This window comes from Artibeus jamaicensis, unplaced genomic scaffold, assembly GCF_021234435.1.
Source record: "Artibeus jamaicensis isolate MK-2021 breed Jamaican fruit bat unplaced genomic scaffold, CSHL_Jam_final contig_410, whole genome shotgun sequence".
NCBI lineage: Eukaryota > Metazoa > Chordata > Mammalia > Chiroptera > Phyllostomidae > Artibeus > Artibeus jamaicensis.
The window spans coordinates 4,389,422-4,408,604 of NW_026521820.1; the positions used below are offsets into that span (position 1 = coordinate 4,389,422).

The 19,183-nt window shown below is 37.5% G+C and overlaps 1 protein-coding gene and 1 non-coding gene across 3 annotated transcripts in view; one reads left to right on the plus strand and one right to left on the minus strand.

Annotated features, from left to right (window-relative positions):
- The window catches only part of KPNA3 (karyopherin subunit alpha 3), a 112,867-nt gene that overhangs the window by 88,377 nt on the left and 5,307 nt on the right, over window positions 1-19,183 (plus strand). For both annotated transcript variants that reach the window (XM_037159344.2, XM_037159345.2), the window contains 4 exons: window positions 9,197-9,328; window positions 10,218-10,346; window positions 12,648-12,752; window positions 12,853-12,924. In XM_037159344.2, coding sequence (XP_037015239.1) covers window positions 9,197-9,328; window positions 10,218-10,346; window positions 12,648-12,752; window positions 12,853-12,924 — 438 coding nt within the window. The remainder of the gene's footprint in view (window positions 1-9,196; window positions 9,329-10,217; window positions 10,347-12,647; window positions 12,753-12,852; window positions 12,925-19,183) is intronic.
- LOC119059623 (U6 spliceosomal RNA) lies at window positions 6,401-6,504 on the minus strand. Its single transcript, XR_008391641.1, has one exon. It is a non-coding gene; the product is annotated as a U6 spliceosomal RNA (small nuclear RNA).

A 19,183-nucleotide genomic window follows, 5' to 3' on the forward strand; every position in this document is an offset into this window, starting at 1 on the left:
AAGAAATTTGGACTGATTCAAGTCAATCTGTGTTCATTTGCTTTCTAGTTTATTTACAATTGTAGTGATTCTGTAGAATTTGGTTTACCTGCCCTTTTTTAAGTTGTCCATCCATAGCTTGAAATGCCTAGGCAATTTTGAGTGTTACCAAACAGTTAATACCAATCTAGCCTATTTTACTGCTTGCAAATGAACTTAATCAATCAGTTGGTTATGTGCTGAGACTTGGTTGCTATTGACATTTGCTGATATGTGTATTGGGGTTCCCAAGACTACCTTCAAGTACAGCGATTTGCTAGAAGAAATAACTGAAAAGCTGTTACATTCATACTTATGGTTTATCTCAGCAAAAAGATGCAGCTTTAAAAATTAATAAAGACAAAAGGCATATAGGGTCGGGTTTAGGAGAAACCAGTGCAAGCTTCCAGTTGTCTTCTCTCAGTAGAGTTGTACGGACAGCACTTTATTCTCTCAGCAAACGTGTGTGACAGCACATGTCACGTGTATTGCCAACCAGAATCTTCTGAATTTTGGTGCCCAGAGTTTTATTGGTGGTCACTCACATAAGGCATGAATAGCCTCCTTGAGTGACCTTAGCTACTTAGTCTTCATCCCCTCCGAGAGGTCAAAGTGATACAGTGTGGCCCAAGGCCTAAGGCAAAAAGAAGGAAGTGTTCACCATAAAATCACATTATTAGCATAAGCTCACTGTCTGGACCCAACATCTCAGGTTTACCGTGTTATCAGGCAGGGTAATCCAAGGGCTCAGGTTATCTCGAAGGAGCTGATCGAGGGTCAATCCTTTCTTTGGAATGTGCAGAATTTGAGAACCCCAAGTCTAGTGAGTTACCTTTTAAGCATGTAAGCATTAAATGAAAGTATGCAGTTGTCACTTGGTTCATCTCTAGCTGTGTCTGAAGCATGTGTGAAATTAACATCCTTAGACATTCCATAGACATCTAATCCTTCATAAACTAGAAATATTCCCTCTGGGACAGAATTATTTTCTTTTCCTTCAATAAAAATGTATTTGCATTCTTCATACCTTCTTTTACCAAACACATGTTATTCTCTTTATATGCAGTCATTTTTCATTATCATAACATCCTAATTAGGATTTATTGAGAGTATCTGAATCTTAATATGAGTCATTTGATGCCCCTCTAGCCTTTCAAAATGACGTGCTCAGGTCTCCAAGGGAAACTTACCCTTGTTTCCCATCTTGTTTGCTAGCCCCAAAGCTAGCAGTGCAGTGAACAGACAGCTACATGCTCTTCTTAATTAAACCAACATCCTTAAGCTAGTTTTCATTTACTAAAGATTAATCCTAGATCATATGCACTGGAAAAATAATTGTGTTAGATTCTGTTACCTCTAATTTATGTAAGTACTCATTTGTTTTAAGACAATTGAGTAGAGTCTTTTTATAATATAAATTTGAATTAACAAATCAATGTTGGCAATACTGTCTAGCAGTAGAAATAGATCTTTAACATGCATAGACATATATAACCAGATAGCACAATACAACCTCAAAAATTATACAAAAATTGTGGATCCATATATGTTTTCTGGCAGATGGACTAAGTTGAGGTTTTGCTTAGATGGGCAGAGTTTCTGCATGCTATAATAATTCCTTTAAAGCTGTTTTTAAAATCAGAATTGCATTCTGTTGTCTCCAAGAGCTTTGAGATCCTGTTTTGAAGTTTGTGCTTAAGGTGGGCTTATCAACAAACACAAACAAAAGCAAATGGAAAAAGCAACAGTGCACAGTGAATTTGGAAAACTCAGAAAATAAAGAGTGGCCCTAAAAGGCCTGAGTTAAAAGGGACAGATTTTTTGGTGGCTCCAGAGACAGAGAGCTCCAGAGGTAAAGCCTGAGCAAAAGATGGCTGCTGCACATCTGGAGACAAAGAATATGGGGGAGGGAAAGGAAAGATGCAGAGGCTCAGCAGGGTGCAAGCAGGGGTTGCTGGTATATGAAGTATCCAGTTTTACAAGCACCAGTTTCCTTTTCTAATTTTTCTTTTTATTTTTTTATATTAAATTTTATTTAGTTACTTTTCAAGTACATTTTTTTTATCTATTTCTCCCATCCCACCCCACCCCCCCCCCCGCCCGATCTCCCCCCCCTCCGTCCCCCCCCCCCCAGTCCTCATCTCTGTGTCTTTCATACTTGTTCCTCAAAATCCCTCCCCCTTTTTCCTCTTAAGTTCCCTTCCCTCTCCCCTCTGGTCGCTGCCCACTTGTTCTCTATTTCAGTGTCTTTGTTTTTATTCAGTTTGCTTGTTTGTTTTATTCTTTAGCTTCCTGTCAAAGGTGAGATCATATGGTATTTGTCCTTCAATGCCTGGCCTATTTCACTCAGCATAATGCTTTCCAGTTCCATCCATGTTGTTGCAAAAGGTAGTAGCTCCTTCTTTCTCTCTGCTGCATAGAATTCCATTTTCAAGGTGTTTACACAATTTAGATTTTTTTTCCTAAGGGAGGCAATAGTTGCCTCATGATTTTATTTTAGACCAATTTTTTTAAAGGCTTTTCTGTCTTTCTGGAAGGTACTGTATTTTTCTAATTGAATGTGCAAATAGAAAGCTTTTGTGGTTTCAAAGGAACCCCATCTTGGCCAAAAAAACTTGAGATCATCTGGCATGATTTTTGTCCAGAGACCTAGCCAAGCACAGTTCTCTGGACTACAGTTTTTGTACATTACTCTGTTGCCACCAGGAGGCAGTTGATTAAAATGAAAATTTTAGAGCATGGGTTAGGCATTTTGCACTCCTCCTATAAACAGTGTCTTCTCCCCTCCCCAGTGCCTCTTAAGGGTGAGCATTCCTACAGGTATCTCTCCTTGTGAAAGCATCCTGACATCCCCACTAACATTATGGACAAGGCTTATTACCAATTTGGAGGATACTCTCCTTGGTACTGAATGGGGCAGAGGAAAGACCTCCCTGGAAAATACCCTCCCTGATACCAAACACAACGGAGAGATACCCCTTCTAGGCACCAAAACTAAATCACATTAATGGGCCCTCTCAGTACAAATGAATGAACTGAGGTCACTGGATGAGGGTCCCATACCTAAACCAAATAAATTCTCCAAGATCTCAACCACAAGTCTGGGAGATGTTGGATCTGAAAGGTCTTACTCAAGACCTTCATACACCACTGGGAAGACAACTTAAGCACAAGGGGCTTGTGCAGGTGCCAGATGCTTTGGTTTTAGGGTGGCATCAGGAGATCTGGTCATTGCTTCAGTACACCATGTTGGGTGCCATGTGATATCAATTAATGGTAATTGGCATCAATTCAATGCCAACAAGAATCCCCGATTTGGAGTGTAGTGAAGAAGGAAAGTTAATTCAGTACAAACAGCTCAATTGTAATACAGCAGGGCTGTGGAACAGCTCAATATAGTTAGAGTTCAATTATAAATTAGTATGGTTGTAGAACAGCATGGCTGTGAGGTGGCCCTTGGGTGAGTGAGGAACTTCTCCAGCTAGACAGTTCTGCTCCAGTCTGCGCCAGGAAACACAGTCTTCAATCTTGGATAGATAGGGAAAGTGTCTTCCTGCAGGCAGAGGGGAGCTGGCTTATATAGAGAGATCTCCCTGCATCTGGTCCCTGAATGGTCCATCCTCATGCAGAAGAGGATTCCAAATCTTCACAATCTGACTGGTCCAAATGCATTGTCCTGATTGGTCAGTAAAGATGCAAATGAAGATATAGCTGCATGACTAATTGGATGGGGAAAGTCTCAATCCTATTGGTTGAAATGCAATTCCAGGAACTTGTGTAAGGTCTGGCTCAGATGGCAGGAACACAGTCCAAAAAGTAGCTCAGTGCAGGAGGCAGGCAGTTCAGTGCAGGCTTCTCCCTGAGGTGTGGCTTGTGTGTGAGGCCCCTGTTTGCAAACAGCTACTACACTCTGTTTTTAAATTTGAGCCCAGTTAACTGTCATGAGCTGCCCTTGGTAAGTATCTTCTTTCTTGGTGTCAACAGCAATACCTGCAAAGCATAAAAAAACAAGGTATGCCTGTATATTTATAAGATGTATCTCCTCATTTTTTGTCCACTTGACCTCCCTCACACTGATAGTAATGTGCAAAAATCTATTAGTATATTTTTATATATTTCTTTACATCTTTTTAGTTTCTTCTTTGTATGGTATTTGTAGGGTTACTTGGTAAATAAGGGTCTATAACTATTATACCTTCACTGTAAATTGTGAAATTTAGCTTTATAAAGTAGCCTTCTTTGTTCTTTGTAGTGCTTTTTATCCTAAATTGAACTTGTCTAATAAGATTGAGGTCTCCATTTTGTTATTACTTACTTGGATTTCTTTGCTCATTCCTTTATTTTTAGCGTTTCTGAATTACTTTATTTTAGGTGTACAATAGAGTGGGTTTTCTTTTAGGAGACAATTTGAAAATCTTTTTTTTTTTTGCCTCTTTAAACAGTAAATCTTTAGTTTATGAATTGCAAACACTTTTCCTAGTTTGTTATTTTTTATTTTTTTAATATATTTTATTAATTATGCTATTACAGTTGTTCTATTTCCCCCCTTCATTCCCCTCCACCCTGCACAACCCCTCCCCCACTCTTCCCCCCCTTTAGTTTATGACCACATGTCTCAAGTTCTTTAGATTCTATATCTCCCATACTATTCTTGCCCTCCCCCCTATTTTCTACCTACCATCTACGCTACTAATTTTCTGTACCTTCTCCCCCCTTCTCCTTCTCCCACTCCCCTGTTGTTAACCCTCCATGTGATCTTCATTTCTATGGTTCTGCCCCTGATCTAGCTGTCCTCTTAGTTTGCTTTTGTTTTAGGTGTGGTTCTTAATAACTGCGAGTTTGCTGTCCTTTCACTGTTCATCTTTTTTATCTTCTTTTTCTTAGATAAGTCCCTTTAAGATTTCATATAATACGGGCTTGGTGATGATGAACTTCTTGAATTTGATCTTATCTGAGAAGCACTTTATCTGCCCTTCCATTCTAAATGAAAGTTTTGCTGGATAGAGTATCTTGGTTGTAGGTCTTTGGATTTCATGACTTGGAATACCTCTTTCCAGCCCCTTCTTGCCTGTAAGGTCTCTTTTGAGAAATCAGCTGAGAGTCTGATGGGAACTCCTTTGTAGGTGACTGTCCCCTTATCTCTTGCTGCATCTAGGATTCTCTCCTTCATTTGAATCTTGGCTAATGTAATTATGATGTGCCTTGGTGTGTTTCTTCTTGGGTCCAACTTCTTTGGGACTCTGAGCTTCCTGGATTTCCTGAAGTCTATTTCCTTTGCCAGATTGGGGAAATTCTCCTTTATTATTTGTTCAAATAAGTTTTCCACTTGTGGCTGTTCCTTTCCCCCTTCTGGTACCCCTATAACTTGGATGTTGGAGCATTTAAAGATGTCCTGGAGGTTCCTAAGTCTCTTCTCATTTTTTTGAATTCTTGTTTCTTCATATTTTCCTGTTTGTCCATTATTCTCTTCCTTCTGGTTCACTCCCTTGATTTGAGTCCCAGTTTCCTCTTCATCACTGTTGGTTTCTTGTGGAATTCCATTCATTTCAATTAGTTTAGCCTTTATATGTTCCTCTAATTTGTGACTATAATCAACCAGTTCTGTGAGCATCCTGATCACCAGTGTTTTGAACTGTGCATCTGAAAGTTTTGCTACTTCTTCGTTGCTTAGATTAATGGGCTCTGGGGCTTTGAGATCTTCTTGAGCCATTTTTGGTCTGTTCACGCCCATTAAGTGTGAGGAGCGGAGCCTTAGATGTTTACCAGGGGTGGGCGGCCAGGGTTGCTAAGTTGTGACGCTGTATGTGGGGGCGGGGTCAGAGTGGGGAAATGGTGGTCCCCTCTGCTGCCTCTCGCCGCCCACTCCCTCACTGGTCTATCTGTCAGGCTGAAGAATTCGTTGTTTTCAGACTTCCAAAAAGTTCAATTTTCTGTGTTCTGGCTGTGTTTTCTGTTACTTGTATTTTGTTGTCTCTCAACTTGGTTGTGGGAGAAAGCACAGCATCTCCAGCTATGCCTCCATCTTGGCGGAAGTCTCTTTTTCTTGTTATAGGTCAGTTAAACCCATTCACGTTGTTTCATATGTTTGTTTTTTTCTTCTAGGACTTAATCTTTATTATTATTATTTTTTATTTAATTATTTTTCAACTACAGTATTCTGTCTTTTACTCCCATCCCAGCCCACCCCCCTGTCCCCCCCACGTCCCTTCCATTTCCACCCCCCTTAGTTGTTGTCCTTGTGTCCTTTATACCAGTTCCTGTAAATCCTTCCCCTTTTCCCCCTGAAATTCCCTCCTCTCTCCCCTCTGGTCGCTGTTCTATTCTCTATTTCAGTGTCGTTGTTTTTATTTTGCTTGCTTGTTTGTTTTGTTGTTTAGCTTCAGAAAATATGGAACACTTCATGAATTTGCATCTCATCCTTGCTCAGGAGCCATGCTAATCTCTGTATCATTCCAATTTTAGTGTATGTGCTGCCGAAGCAAGCATTCATATGTTTGTTTTTAACGGTCATGTTATTTTATGTAATAAATGTGCATTTGTTTTCTATTGAGTATACTTCTTTTCTCTTTTTAAAATTTCTCTTGGTATTTAGAAAGGTTTAGTTTGTTGTAATATTACCTTTATACTTATATCTTTTATAATGCCCTTTTTTACTCTCTGTTTTGATAGTTTTAAATGTTGGGTTTTTTTTTTTAATCCTCACTCAAGGGTTTGTTTTTATTGATTTGAGAGAGAGAGGAAGGGGGTGGAGGGAGAGAGGAGAGACATTAATGTGAGAAATATCAATCAGTTGCCTTTTGTATATGCTGCAACCAGGGATCAAACCCACAACCTAGGTATGTACCCTGACTGGGAATTGAACCCACAGCCTTTTGGTGTATGGGACGACACTCTAACCAGTTGAACCATCGGGCCAGAGCTTAAATGGTATTTTCTAACTCCTGTCTTTTACTTGTGCAACAGTTGATGAGCTTATTTTGTTTTCTCTTTTCTCTGGCCTCATCCCCTCATTTTTGTATCTACAGGTTTATGTCTTTTGCCAAATTGGGGAGATTTCCTGCCATATTTCTTCAAATGTTTTTCAGCTCCATCTCTCCTTTTGAGACTGTAATAACACAAATGTTACATCTTTCATTATTGTCCTACAAGTTCCTGAAATGCTCATTTCTCTGCAGTCTTATTTGTTTTTTCTTTCATTCAGATTGCATAATTTATATTGGTCTATCTTTTGAATTTGGTTAATTTTTTCCCTCTTTACATTTTACTCTTGAGTCCTTCTAGTGAGTTTTAAATTTTGATTACTGAATTTTTCAGTTTTAAACTTTCTCTTTGTTCTTCTTGATGTCTTCTATTTCTTTGCTGAGACTTCCATATTTGTTTCATACATGTTCATAATTGCTCAGTGAAGCATTTTTATGATAGTCACTTTAAAATCCTTGTCAGATAATTTCAGTACTTCTGTCAGCTTAGTGTAGCATTTGGTGACTGGTTTTTTCCTCCCTTTGAGTTGATGATCTTGGTTCTTGGTATAATGAGTTACTTTCAGTTTTAGCCTGCATATTTTAGCTTTTATGTTATGAGCCTCTGGTTTCTGTTTTAATCTTGTTAGCTGTTAGACTGGGCAGTAAGCAGGCTTTGCCAATACACATATCTATAGATCTAGAATGGGATAGTTCATGGACTCAGCTCTCAGAGCTTCTGTCTTCCCTTTTTTTTGAAGTTGCAATATTTCCATTTTTTCAGAACAAAATGCATTTATAAATTACTCTTCCACCTTTAGCCTCACATTTGTGTTAGTCTTCCTCAGTCATCTTAGTGAATGAAGCTCAACCTCTAGTAAAGATGTCAGCAAATTTTCCTATAAAGGACAAATAGAAAGTATTGTAGGCTGTTCAGGCCACGTGGTCTCTGTCCCACCAATGTGGGACTGTTTTACTAGGATACGCTACCTGTAAGCCCTCTCCTCTTCTCTGATGTTTAAACAGGCTCGGGGAAGGAGGTTCAAACAAAAGTTTGAATTTAATTTTTTCTCTTTTTACAAATAATTTGAAATTTGTAGTGTTCTCTTACTCTTAGTAATGCTGAAGATGTGGGCTCTATGTGGCTTTATTTGCTCTTATTCATATATACACTTTTTTGAAGGAGAGATTTGAATGCAGGTGGTTGCTATTATTTCAGCACTAAAGAATATCTTTAATTTAGACGACCCTAATAGGAAACATCTGTAGATCTCACACGAGATGAGACCTGTGCTTACATTTCTCTGAAGACAACCTATATATAAGCTGTTTGACTTTGAATGAGTCAACAAATCTGAGCCTCATTTTTTTATTATTTGCAAAATTAAATGTATACAGGGCATGTTTATATATACTTCATGCTCTCATTAAGTGAGGACATTTTTCAAAAGGTTTGCAAATAATTTTTTTTCCAAATGAAGTTAAAATGCTAAGTCATTTCTTTGATCTTTTTGCTTTAATCTGAAAAATCATTTATATTGTTAGATATGTTTGAAAATCACTAGTATAGAGAGATGATCTTTCAGGTCCTTGCTAGACTTGAGGCAGCATGGTATATTGGTTTCATTCCATATATAAAGTGTTTCCTTGTGATTATTAGTTTCTCAATCTGTGGGGGAAGTGAGAATTACTTTTCTGCCTGTTTTTAAATTCATCTATCTGGCCCTGGATGATGTGGCTCAGTGGATTGAGCACTGGCCTGTGAACCAAAAGATCACCAGTTTGATTCCCAGCCTAGGGCACCTGCCTGGGTTGTGGGCCAAATCCCCAGCAGGGTGGGGGTGTGCTGTCAGAGGCAACCACACATTGATGTTTTTCTCCCTCTCTTTTTCCCTCCCTTCCCCTCTCTGAAAATAAATAAATAAGATCTTTTGAAAAATAAATAAAAATCTCCTATAAAGATAAATAAATTTATCTATCTGATGTATAACTACAGAAGTTGAGGTAAAAGTTGTCCCAGACTTCTGTGTCTCATTTTTGTGTTGAATGAGTTGAGGTAGGCATTGAGAGTTACCTACTACTTCATAAGTTTATCAGGTAAATAACCAAGTTCAAACATGAATTTAATTACTTTTTATGTTACCACCCCTGAGGTCTATTATGTATTTTGAGCATTCAAACAAATACATAAACCAGTAATTTTTTTCTACTTTCTATAGATTCTTGTAGATACTGTTTGGGCTCTGTCATACCTGACAGATGGAGGTAATGAGCAGATACAGATGGTTATTGATTCAGGGGTTGTACCATTTCTTGTGCCCCTGCTGAGCCACCAGGAAGTGAAAGTTCAAGTAAGTATTTTTAAAGTTTTCTTACTTGTATAAAATTGTTTGTTATAACCATTAATTTGAACAACTAGGCTTTAGTTCTGTTTGTATGCAGCTGTCTCCATAATTCTTTTACTAAACCTGATATTGTTGATTTCCAAATCTTTATCTCTCCCAGATTCTTGGCTACATTTCAGACTCATGTAGCCAATTGTCCTTCAGCCTTTAGACATTCCTCTAATAACTCCTTTAAGCATTCTATTATTATTTCAACCAGACAAAAATGATAGGTATCATTGTCTCTCACAAAACTGCTCTTCTTCCTATATCCCCTTTCAGTGGACAGATGGCAAGTCCAAGCTGGAAACCCTGAATTCCTCCTTTCATTTTCTCCCCATTACAAAATCCTGGCAATTCTGATTACATAGCTTCAAATCTGTCTTCTTATGTATCTCGAGCCACTGATTTAGTTCAAGACTTGTTTTCTTTCCTCAAGATAATTGCAGTATCATCCTAAGTGCATTTCCTTCTCTGTCTAGTTTCTCCTCACTCTAATTAGGGGTATGTGGTTGATAGATCTGTTGATCCCACTTCTGTAAAAGTAACTTTCTAGATGGAAATGTCTGCCCATTCCAGATGGGACCAATTTAGTAATAGATAAAAATAGCTGTTAAAAACAGACCTTTATTTTAAATATTTAAAAACTTTTCCCGTATAATGTTTCCATATAGTTCCATTTTCACAAAAATAGTGTTTAAAATTGTTTCTAGTTCTGTGAAGTGCTTTGTATAAGAATGCAATAAGTGGTAATCATTCACCCTTTGTATTTTTACATTTTCTCAGAATTCTGAAAAAGTACAGAATGTATTTCATCATAAACAAATTTATAGAAAACATTTTATCCCCACCCCAGACAGCAGCACTGAGAGCAGTTGGCAACATAGTAACTGGCACCGATGAGCAGACCCAGGTTGTTCTCAACTGTGATGTTCTGTCACACTTCCCAAATCTCTTGTCACACCCAAAGGAGAAGATAAACAAGGTAAGGCGTATATCCTCAGTGCATTTCCTTCTCTTTGCATATCTCATTTTTAACTGTCCTTTTGTTTCTCTTGTTGCTGTTTGATTGTGATTTTCTTCAAAATCACAGCAGTTAAGTTGAAAATTATTTCAAATCACCTCTGTAATTATTTTGTTTCTATTTTTATTTGCTTGCTACATGTGCTGTCCTGATCATTACAGATTAAAAGTTACTTTTGTACTAACCAGTGTATTAATTTAAATAGACTGAGTAGTAGCAAGTTAACAAATTAGTAGCCACTAGTTTAGAATACATAAAACATCTCTCATTGGATGGCTGGTATCTTTTTTTAAAAATTCTTACTGGAGGACATGCTGATTTTAGAGAGAGGGGAAGAAAGGGAGAGAGATAGGGAGAGAAACATTGATTGGTTGCCTCTTGCACACACCCTAAGTGGGGACTGAACCCTCAAGTTAGGTATGTGTCCTGACCAGGAATTGAACCCATGATCTTTAGCTGGTTGGAGTGGGACAACACTCCAACCAGCTAAGCCACACTGGCCAGGGCTGGCTGGTATTTTTTATAAACAAACAGACCATAATATAATCTCCCTACAAAATTAGATTGTACCAAAAGGTGGGGTGCCTAAATTAAAAGATCATAAAAATTTCTTTTTTCAAGATTTCAAGCTTGAGATACCAACTTATTAATTGTTAAATAGTTACTTAAGTGTTTTGTGTCTGGCTTATATCATATTGCTAATGTTTTCAAGGTTCATCCATGTTGGAGCATGTATCAGAACTTCATTCCTTTTCATGGTGGCATAAATATTCTATTGTATATATATACCACATTTTTTTAATCCATTCATCTATTGATGGACACTTGGATTGTTTTTATCTTTTGGGTGTTGTGAATAATGCTGCTATGGACATTAGCATACAACTGTCTGTTTTACTCCTTGCTTTCAGTCCCTTTGGTATCTATATTGTTTTTATTGCCACCCTAGTGGTAGAAGTTGTGTCTCATGGTTTTAGTTGCATTTAGCTTAATGTAGTTTTAGCTTCCTGAAATGTCACCATCCCCAAAACCAGAATTACTGATCATTTCTTCTGTCATAGCTATATGTACATAGTTGCTTGACTGTATCTTAACAGTTGGATATTTACAGAAAAGTATGTTGTCAGAAGTTATATTGTATAGGTGTATATACATTTGTTCCAATGAAAGCAAAGAAGCCAGAGTCTCTCAGACTCTCAGCCAGTTATTTTTGTTATAGAAATTTCAGTAATATAAGTGATTTTTTCACCTAAATATATTCCATAATTGGAAACAGTTAAGAAGTGAGGAAGCTGGACAGAAATGGGTAGAGAGAAGCTCCAGCCTATGATTCAATATGCTGTAAATGAAGGAAGGTATCATGGGGAAAAGAAAAAGGATTTGTGTAGATACCAACTCAGTTTCAGCAAGTAGTTGCTTCAGAAGTTTTCCTCCTATTTGCATTTGTGTTATTTGTATCTTGGGACCATCTTGGGACCCTGTAGATAGAAGTTACCAACTTGATTTTATTCCCTCAAAATTTTATTTGGAAAATGTACAGACCTACGAGATTTTTGCAACAATGCTATAGTGAACACTCACATACTCTAAACACTGATTCACTAATTGTTAACATCTTTCCACAGTTGGGTAGCAAAACAAATATACAATTAAGTCTTAACTGTGAAGGAGGACGAGGCACACATTTGATACAATAAATCTTTTGGTTTGTGACTTAATGTAACATGGCTTAAAATCCTTTCAGGTTGCAGTAAGATCTATTTTATGTAGACCCATACTACACTAGTTACATATTTAAGTTCTAAATATATCTTGTAAGTAAATAGTTTTATAGTAAAGCAACTCATCTTTATTAGAAGTAGTTTTAACAACTTACTAGAAAATTAATTTTTTCTTTATAATCTGTATTTTAGAAGGAGCTCATGCACCAAAAATGTAAAAAGCTCTATCAGTATACAGTTTTTGACTATTTTATTTTCTGCCATGTCCCATGTCTAAAGCAGTCCCTAGCTTATAGTAGGTATATATTTTATTGAATGGATAAATGCTAGGTTAATGGGGCCCAAATATTATGAATAGAAGTTTCCTTATAACTTGTTTAAAATGGTGTTCTTTATAACCTAATCACTTTTAGATGCTTTCCCCTTAATACAACCCTGGTAGTTGTGTTATTATATATATAAACTATGTTAAAATCAAAATATAAACACATTAGAAATATAGTTTTCAAATGAAGATGCCCTGTGTTTTGTTCAACTATAGGAAGCAGTGTGGTTCCTTTCCAACATAACAGCAGGCAACCAGCAGCAAGTTCAAGCTGTAATTGATGCTGGGTTAATCCCCATGATTATTCATCAACTTGCTAAGGTCAGTGACATTGTGTGTTCATCAGTTATGTTACTATCTTATAACCAGGACTTTTTGATTAAAGAATTCATTTTATTATTTCTTTTTTTTTAATCTTCAGGGGGACTTTGGAACACAAAAAGAGGCTGCTTGGGCAATTAGCAACTTAACAATAAGTGGCAGAAAAGATCAAGTGAGTTTGGGGAAACTAACTTATGATTGTTGATATAGTTAGGTAAACTATTGTATTATGATTAGGAATTACTGATTGGGGGGTTCTTTTTGCTGGTGTATGTTTGGTTGTCTGGTAAAACTGCTTTGTGTAACCAACACCTGTACAGCAGCATACAAGACAAGGTGGGAGTTGTGAATATCAGTGAACCTACTGCACGGGAGAACCCACCACAAAAAAAAGAGCCACAAACAGGTAAAGCCCAAGGATAACAAGAGAGCTCACATAAATGGAACAAAGGGCAACCCCAGAGCATCCAGACAAGGAGACAAGAGGGTCTATACCATCGAGACCCACAGATACCCTATGATAGAAGTTCACCCCATGAAGACAGCTGGCAAAGCAGAGCACCTGGAATCTCAAAATAAACAAAATGAGTTGCCTAAAATGGGTAAACAAAAAAAGAACCTGGAATCAAAACGAATGGAAGATTCCCCAGAAAAAGAGGTAAATGAAATGGAGGCAAGCAAACTATCACATATAGAATTGAAGAGAATGGTTATAAGGATGCTCAGGGAACTAATGGACAACTACAAGGAACTGAGTGGGAACTACAACAGTATGAAACAGGAAGTAGAAACTATAAACAAGAATCAGGAAGAATGAAGAATACAATATCTAAAATACACCAGAAGGACTTGAAGCAGGCTGGATGAAGCAGAACTGCATTAGGGTGCTAGAGCACAGGGTAGAAAGAAATACAAGGTAGAGCAGACACACAAAAAAAGACAAAAAAATATGAATATAGCTTAAGGGAACTAAAGGGCAACATGAAGCACAAAAACATTTGTATCACAGGAATACCAGAGGAAAAAGAAAAGGAGCAAGGGATAGAAAACCTGTTTCAAAAAATAATGAGCTAGGATTATATCCTAAGTACTCTGAAACACCAATCCAAAATAACTTATGCACCCCTGGAAAGTATTATCCTGAGTGAAATAAGCCAGGCGGTGAAAGACAGATACCACATGATCTCACCTTTAACAGGAACCTAAACAGCAAAACAAACAAGCAAGCAAAATATAACCAAAGACACTCAAATAGAGAACAGGCTGACAAGGACGTGAGGGGAAAGGGGAGGGAATTTCAGGGGAAAATGGGAAGGTTTTACAGGAACTAGTACAAAGGACACATGGACAAAAACTAAGGGGAGTGGAAATGGGAGGGAGGTGGAGAGCACTAGCAGAGGGTGGGCTGGGATGGGAGTAAAAGAAAACTATGCTTGAATAACAATTTAAATAAATTTAAAAACAATAATGACAGAAAACTTTTCTAACTTGCAGAGGGGAAAAGCCACATAAGTTCAGGAAGCATAGAGGATCCCAATAAAAAATAACCCAGTGAGGCCTACTCCAAGACACATCATAATTAAAATGCCAAATTTTAAAGATGACAGAATCTTAAAGGCAGCAAGGGGGAAGCAGGAAGTAACATACAAAGGAGCTCTAATAAGGCTAGCAGCTGGTTTCTCAACAGAAACACTACAAGCCAGAAGGGAATGGTAAGAAATATTCCAAGTAATGAAAAGCAAAGTCCTACAACTAAGACTGCTGTACCCAGCAAGGCTCTCAATTAAAATGGAAGGCAAAATAAAGAGTTTCCCAGACAAAAGGAGGCTAATATACCTCCACCGAACGAGCATTGCAAAAGATCCTAAAGGAATTGCTTTAAGAAGAAGAAGAAAAAAGGGTGAGAGAGAGAGGAACACAGGGACAAAAGGGAAAAAATGAATACCTATCAATAATAACCTTAAATGTAAGTGGACTAAGTGCTCCAATCAAAAGACATAGGATAACTGAATGGCTAAGAAAACATGACCTGCACATATGCTGCCTACAAGAGACCCACCCCAGAACAGTAGACCTACACAGACTGAAAATGAAGTGCAGGAGAAAAATATTCCAAGCAAATGGACAGGGAAAAAAAGCTGGGGTAGCAGTGTTTTTATCAGACACAATACACCTCTTTAAACCAAACCATAAAAGGAAACACAGAAGGACACTTCGTTATACTCTAGGGAAGAATCCATCAAGAAGACATAAATATTGTAAATATATATGCACCCAACATAGGAGCACCCAAGTATATAAAGAAAATCTTGGAGGCAGCACAGTTATAATATGGGATTTTAAAACCCCAATGTCAAAAATGGATAGATCTTCCAAATACAATATCAGCAAAGATATTGCATCATTGAACAGTGCCCTAGATCAAATGGACTTTACCGATGTACATACAACCTTTCATCCTAAAGAAGCAAAATACACATTCTTTTCAAATGCATATGGAATATTTTCAAAGACAGACCATGACTGGACAGAAAACAATTCTCAACATATTCAAGAAAATTGAAATCATATCAAGCATCTTCTCTGACCACAAGGGCCTGAAGCTAGAAAACAACCTCAAGGAAAAAGCTCAAAATCATTCAAATTCTTGGACATTGAATTGCATGCTATTAAACAATGAGTGGGTTAATAATGAGATCAAGTAGGAACTCAAAAAGTTTCTGGAAACAAATTAAAATGAACACACAACAGTCCAAACCTGTGGGACACAGCAAAGGCAGTCCTGAGAGGGAAGTTCATAGCAATACAGGCCTACCTAAAGAAAATACAAACATTTCAAATAAACAACCTAACCCTACATGTACAAGAAGTGGAGGAACAATAATAAACAAAATCCAGAGCAAGTAGAAGGAAGGAAATAATTAAGACCAGAGCAGAATTAAATGATTTAGAGACTAGGAAAACGGTTCAATGGATTGATAAATTCACAGGTTGGTTCTTTGAAAAGATAAAACGACGAGCCTTTAACCAGACTCATCAAGAGAAAAAGAGAGAGGACCCAAATAAATAAAATCAGAATTGAAAGAAGAGAAATTACAACTGCTACCACAGAAATACAAAAGATTGTAAGAAATTGCTACAAACAACAGCATGTAAATGAATTTGCAGACCTTGGTGAAAAGGGGAAATTTCTAGAAAAATGTAATCTTCTAATAGTGAGTGAAGTAAAAGTAGAAAGCCTGAACAGAAGGATAAGAGCTAGTAAAATTGAGGTAGTAATCAAAAAACCCCAGCAAAAACGCCCTGGACCAGACAGTTTCACAGGAGAATTTTACGAAACATTTAATGAAAACCTAACCCCTGTCTTTCTCAGATAATTCCAAAAGATCCAAGAAGAAGGAAGAATCCCAAACTCTTTTTATGAAGCCAGCATCATCCTAATCCCAAAACTAGACAAAGACACAACAAAGAAAACTATAGGCCAATATCGTTTATGAACATAGACACTGAAATCCTCAACAAAATATTGGCAAACCATATCCAGCAATAACTTAAAAGATCATATACTATGATCAAGTGGGATACGTCACAGGGATACAAATTAAAACCACAATGAGATACCACTTTATACCAGTCAGAATGGCCATCATAAACAAAGCAACAAACAACAAGTATTGGAGAGGTTGTGGGGAAAAGGGTACCCTAGTTCATTGTTGCTGGGATTGCAGACTGGTACAACCACTATGGAAAACAGTATGGAATTTTCTCAGAAAACTAAACATGAATCTGCCTTTTGACCCAGCAATTCTACTGCTAGGATTATATCCTAAGAACCCTGAAACACCAGTTCGAAAGAACCTATGCACCCCAATGTTCATAGCAGCACAATTTACAATAGCCAAGAGTTAGAAGCAACCTAGGTGCCCAACAGTTAATAGATGGATCAAAAAATGATGATACTTTTACATGATGGAATTCTATGAAGCAGAAAGAAAGAAGGAGCTCCTACCCTTTGCAACAGCATGGATGGAACTGGAAAGCATTATGCTGAGTGAAATAAGCCAGGCGGTGAAAGACAAATACCATATGATCTCACCTTTAACAGGAACCTAAACAGCAAAACAACCAAGCAAGCAAAATATAACCAAAGACACTCAAATAGAGAACAGGCTGACAGGGACCAGAGAGGAGAGGGGAGGGAATTTCAAGGGAAAGGGGAAGGGTTTACAGGAACTAGTATAAAGGACACATGGATGACAACTAAGGGGGGTGGAAATGGGAGGGAGGTGGGGAGCACTGGGGGGGGCTGGAATGGGAGTAAAAGACAGAAAACTGTACTTGAACAACAATTAAATATTTTTTAAAAAATCAATACATATAATACTTCACATAAGAAAAAGACAAAAATCACATGGTCATATCAATAGATGCAGAAAAACCACTTGATAGATACAGCACACATTTATGATAAAAGCACTCATCAAACTGGGAGTAGAGAAAGCATACCTCAACACAATAAAGCCCATACACGAGAAACTTACAGTCAACATCATATTTATTGGGCAAAAAGTAAAACCTTCTCACTAAAATCAGGAACAAGGTAAGGTGTCTGCTTTCATAGCCACAGTGATCAGACAAGAAAAAGAAAGGCAATCAAATTGGAAAGGAAGCAGTAAAACTGTCATTGTTTGCAGATGACATGATAGTGTTCATAGAAAGCCCTATTGACTCCACCAATAAACTACTTGACCTAAGAAGTGAATTTGTCAAAACAGTGGGATACATAGTTAATATTCAGAAATTGAAGGCATTTTTGTACAACAACAAGAAATATCAGGGAAAAAATCCCATTTACTATAGCAACAAGGAAAAAAAAATACCTAGGAATAAACCTAACCACGGAGGTAAAAGACCTATACCCAGAATGACTACACAACACTGAAGAAAGAAATTAAGGAAGACACAAATAAAAGGAAGCAACTCTTGCTCATGGGTTGGAAGAATTAACATCACCAAAATGTCCATACTACCCAAAGCAATTTATAGATTCAGTATAATCTCTACTAAAATACCAATGACCTATTTCACAGTACAGAGCAAACATCTCAAAAGTTCATATGGAATCCTAAACGACCCTGAACTACAGCCATTTTGAGAAAGAAGAACAGGGTAGGAGAAATCACAATACCTGCTATCAAATTATATTACAAGGCCACTGTAATCAAAAGTCTGCTACTGGCATAAGAACAGATGCATAGAACAGTGGAACCAAATATACAGTCCAGAAATAAACCTCTGTCTCTATGGTCAATTAATATTCAATAGAAGGGGCAGAAGCATAAAATGGAGTAAAAACAGCTTCTTCAACAAATGGCGTTGGGAGACCAGGACATCTACATGCAAAATAATGAAATTCAACCAGCAGCTTACACCATACACAAAAATTTACTCAAGATGAATAAAAACTTAAATATAAGTTATGACATGATTTAAGTCCTAGAGGAGAAAATAGGCAGGAAATCTCGGATATTCCATGTAGCAATATTTTCACCAATAGGTCTAGAGCAAGGGACATAAAGGAAAGAATAAACAAATGGTACTTCACTAAAATAAAAAGATTCTGCATGGCTACAGAAAAACATCAACAAAATGAAAAGGGAACCCACCATATGGGAAAACATTTGCCAATGATACCTCAAACAAGGGTTTGATCTCCAAAATATATAAAGAACTCACATTATACCACTCCTGGAAGACAAACAGTTCAATAAAAAATGGGCAAAGGACCTGAGCATGCTCTTCTCCAAGAAGTGCATACAGAGGGCCCATATACATATGAAAGGATGCCCAGCATTACTAGCCATCAGACTGATGCAAATTAAAACCACAAAGAGATACCATTTGACATCAGTCAGAATGACCATCATAAAGAAATCAACAAGTCAACAAACAACAGGTGCTGGTGAGGTTGTGGAGAAAAGGGAACCCTAGTGTACTGTTGGTGGGAATGCAGACTGGTCCCCCACTGTGGAAAACAGTATGGAATTTCCTCAAAAAACTAAAAATGGAGCTGCCTTTTGACTTGGTAATTCCACTGCTGGGATTACCCTAAAGATCCTGAAATACCAGTTTAAAAGAACCTATGCAACCCATTGTTCACAGAAGCACAATTTACAAGAGCCAAGAATTGGAAGCAACCTAAGTGCCTATCAGTAAGTGAGGGGATCAAACAACTGTAGTATATATATGCAATGGAATACTGTGCAGCAGGAAGAAAGAAGGAACTCCTACACTTTGCCACAACATGGATGAAACTACAGAGCATTATGCTAAGTGAAATAAGCAAGGCAATGAAAGACAAATACCATATGATCTCACTTATAAATGGAACATAATTAACAGAACAAACAAGCAAGCAAAATAAAATCAGA